This window comes from Colobus angolensis, unplaced genomic scaffold, assembly GCF_000951035.1.
Source record: "Colobus angolensis palliatus isolate OR3802 unplaced genomic scaffold, Cang.pa_1.0 Scaffold53, whole genome shotgun sequence".
In the NCBI taxonomy this organism is placed as follows: domain Eukaryota; kingdom Metazoa; phylum Chordata; class Mammalia; order Primates; family Cercopithecidae; genus Colobus; species Colobus angolensis.
In genome coordinates, this window is record NW_012118821.1 from 12,425,567 (window position 1) to 12,437,398 (window position 11,832).

General features: G+C 42.9%; 1 protein-coding gene across 1 annotated transcript in view; it reads right to left on the reverse strand.

Moving 5' to 3' along the window:
• SNTG2 (syntrophin, gamma 2) overlaps window positions 1-11,832 on the reverse strand; it is a 243,436-nt gene that overhangs the window by 89,010 nt on the left and 142,594 nt on the right. Inside the window, exons 10-11 of the mRNA XM_011960963.1 lie at window positions 11,734-11,772; window positions 4,652-4,768 (exon numbers count right to left, since the gene is read on the reverse strand). Coding sequence (XP_011816353.1) covers window positions 4,652-4,768; window positions 11,734-11,772 — 156 coding nt within the window. The remainder of the gene's footprint in view (window positions 1-4,651; window positions 4,769-11,733; window positions 11,773-11,832) is intronic.

Here is an 11,832-nt window from a genome sequence, read left to right on the forward strand (position 1 = left end):
AGTGGTGTCTGTGGTGTGTGTGTGGTGTGTGGTGTGTGTGTGTGTGTGTGGTTTGCATGTGTGTGGTGTGTGCATGTGTGGGGGGGGTTTGTGTGGTGGGTGTGCAGTGTGTGCATGTGGTGTGTGTGTGGTGTGTCTGTGTGTGGTGTGTGCATGAGTGGTGTCTGTAGTGTGTGTGGTGTGCGCATGTGTGTGTGTCTATGTGTACTTCCTAAGCCCTACTAGACTCAAAAGCTTCACAGACTGTGCAGTCTATATTGGTGTAATTAACAGTTACATATTTACACTTAAAAATTTAAATTATGAAACTATGCTTACTTGAGGATAACAAAATTTATATATTTCAGAGATCTGACCATTTTGGATGGATGCATACAGTTTAGAGTAACATCTGGCTTCCTTAAATTGCAGCCTAATGGTAAATCTATCTGGGGCTAATTCAACTTCACAGGTTTACTGAATCTTGAGAATTACTCTCTAGGCTCATTTGGGTCCTTGCTGACCCTTTCCAAGGAATAGCAAGGCCTTCAGAACCACAATGATGGAAAGAAGACCTGCTGACGGCTCTGAAGAGAGAATGGAGATGGTGCCAAGTCATCTTCTGCAGAAATTATTAGAAATTAGAAGTCAATGAAAACAGTCATGTTCTAGGAATGTTCAGGAGTGTATGCAGAAGGAGAAAGATACGACAGATAACTTTTATGGGAAAAGAAAAGAAAGGGGTCTTGAATACAAGATAAGGTAGAGGTTCCCACACCGAAGATAAAACTGTCTCTAAGGGACTGGAAAGCAAGTAAAGGAAGAGACCTCGAGAAGAGCAAAGAGTGGGCACAGAAGGAGAGACAGAGAGAAAGACAGAGACAGAGAGATGATTCAAACAGAGGGAGAGACACAGAGTCTGACAGAGAGAGACAAAGACAGAGACAGATGGAGAAAGAGAGAGGGAGAGATAGACAGAGAGAGACAGAGACAGAGAGACAGGAAGAGATATGGAGGGAGGAGCTGCAGCATCTGGAATGGACAAGCGATGTTGCCAGAGGAAACAGGGTTTGTCTGTTAGTTTTTTATTGTTTTCAAAGAGTTTAAATGACCAAGAAAGAAACCCTAACAAACCACGGCAAAGCCAAGTGGCGGAGACAGAGCACGGTCTCTGTGGGCCAGAGGAAGGGCAGGAGGCGGGCAGCCCTGGGGAAGGGAAGCCCCAACCCAGCAGGCTAAGGTGTGGGCACTTCCTCTACGTGGATGAGGAGTTTGCAATTTCCAGTTCCTTTCTGGACACATGGAAACGTGACTTTGGCTTCCCGGCACACACAGCTGCTCCTGTGGCTTCGGGCAAAGCAGGTTCCTGCCCCTCACCCCAGTGCCACGTGCCCTCCTCAGCCCTCACTCCCCACAACCATATCCTGGTTTCAGACTCCCAGGAAGTGATTCTCTGCCCCTTGCAAATGCACTGCCCAGCCAGTGTGAGTGGCAGCGACCTCAGGACCCTGAGGGAAGACTCGCCTACATTTTAACAAAATGAAACTGCATTTAAAGTAAGAAATGGACTCTCTAACCGTAGCAGGTATGAAGAAAAAGAAGCACAGCTTAAAATTTAGATACATTAGGATTTCTTTAAAAGAATTATTTCAAAATCAAACGTATTTAGGGACTCATAATTTACAACTAAGCAGAATACAAATGAATACCGAAGGAAGTTGCTTATTTGTATTTATTACTTTTTTTCAGGCTAAGTAAGCCAGTTTAAAACCAATTATGAGAGCAAGTATCAAGAAGAATAATGACAGGCCAAATACTTCAAGGCATGACTTCTGAGTTCCAGAAGATGGAGCTGCAGGTGCTCGCAGGGCAGCGAGCATGTGGATCAGGGTCTAGATGTGGATCAGAGTCTAGATGTGGGTCTACATGTTGTCAATGGCCCAAAGGCTCTTGGTCTGTGAGGGAGGTTCTGTCATTTCACAAATGTCAATGACCTCAGAGACAACCTGCAATGCTCACAGAGCCACGTGAGAACAGAGACTCTGGGAAACTGGGTTTCTAGCTCAAGTCAGCCTTGTTCAAGACGAGATCTGCCAATGGCATCTGTCCTGGCCTCTCCAGTCACTGTTTCCACCAGAATGGACAGTGGTGAACACACAGTGAACAGTGGTGGTTCCCACTGGGGAGGAACACCAGAGAGTATACTGCCTGCACTCTGGATTTTCAGTACATTGTAAGAATATTCTGGCATTAAATGCAGTTAATACAACCCACAGTCTCTTAAGACAGGATTTTAAATAAATTATCCAAAGCAATCCTCAGTCAAGTACATTTGTTTACTATTTTATTTACACATGACCTCCATCTGTAAAAGCAAGACTCAAATGAGAAAACAAAAGCAAGTGAATGTGGCTGTTCAATGTGTTGCTAAAATGAAAATACCTGTTTTTAGTTATCAGTTTATGTTACAATAGGTCTCCATGATAAAACAGTTATGACCTATCAAGATGGAGCTCTGATACTGTGTGCTTTTGGCACTGATCAATAAAATGAGGAGCCTTCAGTTGTCTCAAGAATCAAATTATATAATGGACAGAAGTGCCCTAGAAGCTACAAAGGAGTTTACCCACGTTAGCGATTCCAGGGACACTTTGTGATGCTGCAATCAATTTACCAGCCAGGTCTTGCTGAGATGAGTTGGATGCTACGAGCGCCTTGGAGTGTCCCAAGGCAGGACATAACTTCCGTGAAGACACATGGCAAAGAAATCTGTCTAACTGTTTTAAACCCTTGCTATTCAATGGTTATTGAATTAGGGTCTGCCTATTAGGGTTCGAAGAATCCCTAAGTTCCACAAAAGGCCAACTGGTAAACAGGCTGCGCTGGCAACACGTGCAGTGATATGGGTCCATGGCAGGCCTCCGACACCTCAGCCCCTTCCTGCGTCTCCAGTGTCGGTGGTAAGTGGTCCAGGCTGGGCACATGCTGTGCCAGCCACCTCCTCCGAGTCTTTCAGCACCTCTGAGATGAGCTGGCATGAATATCTTAGCTCTGCTCAAAACCAAAATCAGCCCAGCCAATCAGATGTTCACCTCTGGGACTTGAATTTGAAAATATGGATTTGAAAATATGCAAATTAGCAGCAAATGTTAAAGAATATGGTTATGCTTGTTTTGAGGAGAATTCAATCTTTATTCATGCAAACATTTAGATGCAGTAAGCACAAAGTGCTGGTTTATTTTAAAACCTTGCAGCTAAAGACAATGTGATATCCTATGTTATCCCTGGGGCAGAAAAAGTGCATTAGTAGAAAAACTGCAGTTTGGCTGGAGGGCGAAGTGTGGTTAGTAATGCTGCACGGTTGTCAAATGGTTTGCCAGATGCTCCGTGGCCATGTAAGTCAGGTGCATCAGGGGAGCTGGGTGGAGGCAGACGGGGCTCTCTGCATGAATGTGCAGCTTTTCTATAAATCTAAAATTATTCTCAAGTAAACGTTTACTTAAAAAGCCATCCTTATCAATGAAAAGACAGGCAGGGTAATACTGTCTTGATGTCTGGAGGTGAACTTGGTTTTATCTTTTCATTTCCTTTTAATGGAAGAAAGTCCCGTCACATGACATGCATCCAACATGTGTAGGTACCTGAAGCCATCAGGTTTTTAGTTTGCTTGCAGTTCTGATGGTCAGACTCTCAAAAGTAAAGCTGTTTAAATCGATAAACTTCTAGACATTACACATTACATTTGGTCAGTTTGGGGAGAATGGTACTGGTAGGAATTGGAAAATGAAATTGCAGAACTACAGCATTCAGCCATAAATTTATATTATGGACCCCACTAAAGCAGGCTGCTTATTTTTCAAATAAAACTTGGGAGACACCAGGGAAAAAAAGCTTTTAAAATTTAGAAATTAGAAACATTTAAAAAGAGGGTTGTATTTTGTTTGTTTCTTGGCTTCTTCAACTACGTAATTTATCCTCTAAGACACAGAGCCTCTGCATCCCACCTCCAAACCAGCTGGCATTTGAGGAAGAAATAAGCTCTACAATATCTTAATGGCTATTTGAACTAGACAAAGAAGTAGGTTAATGTACAAATTTGGAGCAATAAATAAGCAATCTACAAGCAGAATCCTTTTCAACCATGTAGAAACAGCAAACGGCAGGACCAAGCACTGTCTTTGTCCTCCTCTAAACACCAGATGTAGCTTCTCCCTCTTGCAGGAACAGCCCTCCCTGCAGCCCCCTCTTCCAAACACCACAGGTAGCTTTCCCCCTGCTACAAGAACAACTGTCCTAGCAGCCCCCTCTTCCAAACACCACATATAGCTTCCCCCTCTTGCAGGAACAGCCCTCCCTGCAGCCCCCTCTTCCAAACACCACATTGTAGCTTCCCCCTCCTACAGGAACAGCCCTCCCAGCAGCCCCCTCTTCCAAACACATGTAGCTTCCCCCTCTTGCAGGAACAGCCCTCCCGGCAGCCCCCTCTTCCAAACACATGTAGCTTCCCCCTCCTACAGGAACAGCCCTCCCAGCAGCCCCCTCTTCCAAACACCAGATGTAGCTTCCCCCTCCTACAGGAACAGCCCTCCTGGCAGCCCCCTTTTCCAAACACCAGACGCGGCTTTCCCCCTCCCGGCAGCCCCTCCCTGCGGAGTGTCAAAGGCATCCTTACCGGAGGAGTGCTGAAAACGTAGAAGGACGGGCCCTTCAGTGCCAGGAACTTGGGTCTGAAGGTTTGAGAGGAGTCGGCTCCTTGGAGTTTCTCATTTACCCACCCCATATGCACAACCTGCAGAGGGAAACCTTTGAAAATTACAAACCAAGCCTTCATGAGGGCATAACGTCACAGGAGCAGAGTTAAGCACATGAGCAAGCCGTGCTCCCACCAGGTCAACACACCCAGAATCAGGAGACGGGAGAAACGTGGAGATGTCCAAGTTCCCAAATCAAGTTCACACAATAGGAATGAATCACATCTTGAATTAAAAATTCAGTTTTGCATTGAACCCGGTTTTACATATGAGCACTTTCAGTTTTGGCGAATGGGTTTCTCAGCTGCCTTAGAGTTGTTGGTTTCATTTATCTTTTAGAAAGACTGTACTGAATTATATTCTATTAGAAGGTAGTATTTCAGATTTTTCTATGAGGTAGTAAAAACAGCTAATTATATGTTTCATTCCTATAGTGAACACAGTAGTTGGCATATATGGAAAAATAATTGTTTCCCTTTATGGTTCAACGTCTTAACAACAATGAAATTATGCAAAAATATTAGATTCTTACAATGAGCAGTGAATATTTTTAGCCATATAAAATCCAAACTATAAAAATCAGAATATGATTCAAAAACACTTAAATAGTAATCCAATTTAAGAATGCAGTGCATGAATTCAAACTGTTATTGAAGAAAAATCCATGTTATCTAAAATTTTAATGTGACACATATTTTGTAGTGAGTACTAGGAGTAATTTCATTATAATTCTTTCATTTTCTCTGCTATTTCAAGGAAAGCCCATTAACATATGCTTAGCAGCAAAAACATAGAAAAATAAAAATAAGTTATCACAGAGATCCCAACCACGTTGCCAAATGACACTGACCGATGAGCTATGACAAGCTGAGAACCAGCTGGGACCTGGACACCTCTCCAGTGTGCAAGCCCCACGCACCGGCGAGGCGCGCTCTGCTGGAGCCGCCTGGGGAAGTCCAGTCACCGCCAGCACGGGATCCACGGAGGGCGTGTCCTGGTTCTGTTATTCGCTTGATAAACCGCTGAGGGTCTTCACTCTTAAGCTGGATGAGACTTCCTGGGACGTCGAGAGGCTGGACGACACAATCAGAGTTCTACGAACGGTATTTCTAGCAATGGGAAAGAAAATCACCAGCACTGTTCTGCAGGGCGGGGCGCGTAGCCGAGCAGCGAACATCATCGTGGTTTCCAGGGTTGAACGGGAATCACCGAATGCGTTAAACGTTTTAATGTTGTCTTTCTTGACTGTTCTGGACTTACAAGGCTTTTAAAAGTAACCCAAATATTTCACTGGATCCTGAACTTCCAAGTTCCTAAAGGGTTATACGTGCGTCCCATGCAGGCTCAGGAACCACATCGATGTGGTGTTAATATAATAACACAGGACGACTTTATCTCCCCAGAGACCCTCCCCAGCAAAGCACATTTAACATTGCCAAGGCTCTCTTTTTCCATCATGAAATGGGATAGAATTACAGATCTCACCTGAGAACTGTGGGAATTTCAGTGCACCACCAGAAGCCCCTCGTAAGGCACTAGCCGGGGGCTAAGGCCGAGGACATTCATAACTGGAAAAGCCACTAATGTGTAATTTACTCCTCCAGTGTCTGAATTTGAAGCCAAATACACAGATTATTTAAAAATACCTAATAGATTTTTTTCCCTTTTTTGTCTGGTTGGGTCACATATTTTTGTTGATTATAACACTAGCATTTATACTCTGTAAATCATAAAAAAAAGCTCCATTTAAAAATGCATTTCTTTCTAGCAAATTTAGCAGATGCTTGATGTTTCCATAATTAACGTGAATTCAATGCGTGATTAATTCCAACTCGCTACTGCACGAGTGCAGTGATTTGTACAGTTTAAGATAGGATTCATTGAAGCACAGTTGCTATAAAAACAATTACAGGATTCATTGAAGCACAGTTACCAAAAACAACTAATTGCAAACACGGAGGCTTCCACATGGTCATGAAAAGAATATTATGTGGGCAGTTTGTTCAGCACGAAAACAGTTCACATTCCAGGAAGACCAGGCACACGGCCCTGAGCAGCTGCCCAGGTCATCTTACGCGCACTTGAGTGCATTGCTAAAGCCTTGAGGAGGCCATATTAGGCCAGGTTCCACAAGCAGTGATGACCATATCTTCAAATCCAAATATTCAGGAGCCGCTGGCCACTGGATAATTGCAGCAGGCAAAAACGAGTTCACTGTATTTGTCAGGATGGCTGAGTGGAAGACCCTTCTTTTACTGATTAGCATCAAAGTGTGGAACCAGAATTTCTAGAAAATGTAGGAAGCTGCTTGAGTCCTAAATTATTGCAAACTTTTAAGAATCAGCAACAAGCACAAAAAGTCTGGTTTGACTCCATATTTATTACGAGGAGTCACACCAAGATCCTCGTCAAATCACAGAGTTAGTAAGAAGGAGGGGTAGAGAATAATCACATCCAGAAAAAAAAGCAAAATAAAAAACGAGGGAATGGCGAACACATTCCCTTCTGCAGGTCCCTGGCAACGTGGTCTGAGATTCTTTAACATTCAGAAAACAAATATTTCCTCTGATGAGAAATTCTAAGGGTCAAAGCCTAATTAGATTCATACGGGGTAGAGAGATTTAAAGTGATATTTTTCTTTTGCCTGTAGGGCAGACAAACTCTGCTGGTTTTACTTCCTTCATTTCCCCAGCCCTCCCCATCACCACTCCAGCCCCAGGCCAGAGTCTTGCTCTGTCGCCCAGGCTGAAGGGCAGTGGCACCCTCTTGGCTCACTGCAACCTCTGCCTCCAGGGTTGAAGCGATTCTCTTGCCTCAGCCTCCTAGGTAGCTGGGATTACAGGTGTGCACCACCACGCCCGGTTAATTTTTGTATTTTTAGTAGAGACGGGGTTTCACCATGTTGGCCAGTCTGGTCTTGAACTCCTGGCCTCGTGATCTGCCCGCCTCAGCTCCCTCATTTTTTAAGTCATGTGTTCACATACTGTTGAGTTTCCCTGATCTTACTCTTTCTGTTCATGAAACACTTAATCATACACTGCAATTTAGATTTCACAAGGGATGAACTGTGAACAGGAAACTGATGTGCAGGAACTTAATCTACGACAGGGCTGTAACACTCAGGAATATCTAAATACAGAGGACAGATGGGTGAGAGATTGATTTACATTACAGGTACATCAAGGGAGAGTAAGTTGGAAGTATGCATTCTTGAATCTTGGCGAAAATAGAGAACTTGGGATTCTTTTTCTAGCATGGCAGCAGCAAGCCTTCCTTTAGGAGGAGAGCTTGATCACGCGGTGGAATTACCGTCTAATTCACATTCAGTAGAGTTACTCTCTTTCTGAGGAGCTGCAGGTACCAGCCGGAATCCGAGCACCCAGACCTGGGAGGCTCCGTGAGCTGCACACCCACCTCCCTTCCCCAGGGCTGCTCTTTCTTCCCCCTGGGCTGGGACAGTATTGGGCTCTTCTTCTTTTCTGTATCTGGTTGACACAGTGTTTGGCACAAAGTTCAAGGAGAGTTATGTATTAAGGAGTGAATAAAGAGCTACTGTAAGCCCAAGATGGCAATAATAGACTGCCAGTAATCTGAAATATCTGTTAGTTGAATGTGCGCTTAATTAAATCACACATGTAATTGAATTATGCTAGATTTAGCGAAGAAATACGTTACAGCTTTGCTAGTGTTGGAAACATCGGATGCTTTCTGAATCTTTCTTAGGTATATGCAGTTCATAAATAAGTTTAAGCAAAGCTTATTTTATCTTCTACATTATGAATTTTCTAATTACATGTTCCAAGAAGTGTGTATTTTACTTTTAGAAACATCTCCCTGATTGTACCTTTTAGATGTCATAACCATTCTAATAAAGAAACATATCTTTTATCTTTTCTGATACCATTTCTATAAGAAAGTCCTTTTCTTTTCACCTGATCAGTCAAGATAATCAAACGTCCACCAGATGATAACATGCATCTGGTCTTTTCCTTTAGCTAGAAAAAGCCAGAATTACCTGTGTTATTTAGGGTTGTCTGCAAGGGGTCGGGGTGATTTGGCGATTAAGGCATCAATATCTACGTAAATTAAAATTCAGGTTATTAAAAAGTAAGTTTAATTTGGAAAGAAATAGGGCTGCTTGCTATTTGGTGGGGTGGGCATGTGTTTGTCTGCAGTTATTTTGGTATGGTTTTCAGGTTAGTCTTTGTCCCAGACAAAAGTGCTCTGGTTTGTGTGATAAATTATTTGGTTATTTTTTATACCAGATATGAGAGTCTAAAACTGCATACGTTATGCTTTTTGTAGATTCTCCTAATTCTGTTTTTCATGTGTTTTTGTTTGCCAATTTCACTGGTTGTTAAACACCTTTATTTATCTTTTCACAAAAATTCTTTTCACACAAAATTCGCATTTTTCACATTAACAATTATCTCACAATTATTTATTAAATACCAAAATCAAGAATGAATTGTTCAGAGTGAGAAGAAATTTTCTTTCTGTGTTAAAGGGCCTAACGTCTTAAATGCAAACTCCCAACATTTGTACAACACACATCACTTTTGGAGAAAACGTGAAGCCATCCTCCACCACACGCGCATCCGGATGTAGCAGGGCTAGTTCTTCATCCTCCACAGTGAAGCTCAGTTCTAAACTTAATTTCCAAATCGGCTCCTCCAAGCCGCAAAGTAAATTCAAAGCTGTATAGAACATGTAAGGTTGTAAAGAGGACCTTAAATCACCCAGTATAACTTTCTTATATTATGGATAAAGAAATTAAGCCTCTGGAGTGAATTTGTTAAAATTACACCACCAGATAAGGGTTTGGTCACAGGGTTATTAGGTCCAGGGGTTGCCTTTGGCTTTTTGCTTTGTCAAACAAGGCCACCCAGATGGATGTGAAATACACGAGGTTTAACATGTGGTAGAATTTCACCGAGATGAAGCAAAAACAAGGCCGCCCACTGCCTCTGAGGTCTGGAAGACAGACGGTCCTTCAACATGCTCCGTACCAGGAGGTGTGCTCCCTACAGGTTTTTATGTTTCTCTCAACTATTATTTCATCATCTCTTGTGAGTCGATGATAAGGAGGATTAAATTCCAAGGTAAAAAGAAAATGCCTTCCTCTCCGGAGCAGTGGTCTTTCCAACATGAGAAGTAATTCCAGAATAGCTACGGAAGTCAGCATGTTCTCTGAAACACGTAAAGGCCAAGTCCGTAAACGCTGCCCATTCCCACGCACGCTGTCCACCTGCGGGCATCGCCGTTGAGCATCAAGGATCTGTCTGCAAGGTGACAACCCCTCTGAGGGCCGGGAGAGGATGGCTGTCCTCATGGCAAACACACTGAGACACAGAGAAGCAGCAGCCAACACTGAGAAACACCAGAAGCTGCGGCTCCTCCTAAGGTCTCGGAAGAGTCTCAGGTTTGCCATAAAGAGGATCGCAGGAGACATTTTGCTAATTTGAGTGTGTGAATAAGATACAATATCAAATGGTAAATTATTCATAGAGACTATGGCAAAACTTTGGCCCACTGTCCCACCAGCCTCGATAGAACGGTGGAGATAAAGTGTTTCCTGTGTGAACCACAGAGAGATACGCACTCTGTGGAGAAGCTTCAGAACCTCTGTTACAAAAACACATAGTAGGGAAATTATGTATAAGAATATGAAACGAATCCTATATTAATTTGAAGAATTTATAGAAATAATCATTAAATAGCTATGTAAACAAAAATAGCTGATGGTAAATTTAGAGTAATATTAAGAGAAGATTTAGAAGAACTATTTATTCTGTTTCTTTTCTAACGTTGAAATGTTGACTAGAGGTTTAATGTAAAACACAGCCCTATTTTCCCATTCTTTTAGTAAATTTTTTTTTTTTTTTTTTGAGACAGAGTCTCGCTCTGTCGCCCAGGCTGGAGTGCAGTGGCCAGATCTCAGCTCACTGGAAGCTCTGCCTCCCGGGTTCCCGCCATTCTCTTGCCTCAGCCTCCGGAGTAGCTGGGACTACAGGCGCCGCCACCTCGCCCGGCTAGTTTTTTGTAATTTTTTTAGTAGAGACGGGGTTTCACCATGTTAGCCAGGGTGGTCTCGATCTCCTGACCTCGTGATCCGCCCATCTCGGCTCTTTTAGTAAATATTTGATAGGCAGGAGACCTCTTCTAAAGTCCTCCATTGTGAATTCAAATATTCCCGCTAAGCGCTATTTTGTGCGCTATTTAAAGCAAACCGAACGCGTTTTTCTCCGTTTTCTTGAGGCTGTGATGCATGCCTCTTTAAGCCCATAAGCGACATAACCAAAAATGAATGACTGTAAGTAACATACTCCCTTACGTTACAAGTTAAACCATACGTTTATTATAAAGGAAACAGAAGAATAACACAGTGGCTTAAAAGCTGATTTCCCTGATATTCAAACAGCCTGATTACAATAGAGTTTTCCTAAGTACTCATAGACCTGGGAAGTGAGCAGAAAATCAGACCTGAGGGTGGCTACAAAGGTAGCCATCATGAATCCAGGACAACGTTAAGGGCATTGGGCTCCAGGTGAACAAACTGCCTGGATTTGGGGATGGCAGGATCCTATCCACCGGTAATAACACCCATTGGGTCAAAGCCCTCCTGAGAGTGAAGCTTTCCTAGTAAGGATTTTATTTAAGAAAATAATATAATGCTTAAAATTTCAAATTGCACAGGGGTGTCATTACAAAGCCCTTCTCAGTTTAAACAATCATATCTAAATCATCATTTAAATCACGATTCCTTACAAAAAAACATAACTGCCAATGGAGAAATCATCCATACACAGGAGATCAGAATGACCTATGCGATTCCCATAGACAGAGCAGTTTTACAGAATTAACAGGGAGGGCAGAGACCACAAAATGCAGTCTGAAATGTGCTAACGTTTTCCTATCAACATTTCCAAATCAAATTTCAAACAACCACAGAGACCGCTTTTTGAGATGTGTTTCATCATGAAGCAGAAAATACAAACCCTACCTGGTTGGAAGGAGAGCAGCATTTGTTCGCCATCTTCATCTGTGGAGAGAAGGCAGAAGAGTCAGCACCACAGCCACCAACACCAGGACGGCTCGCCTG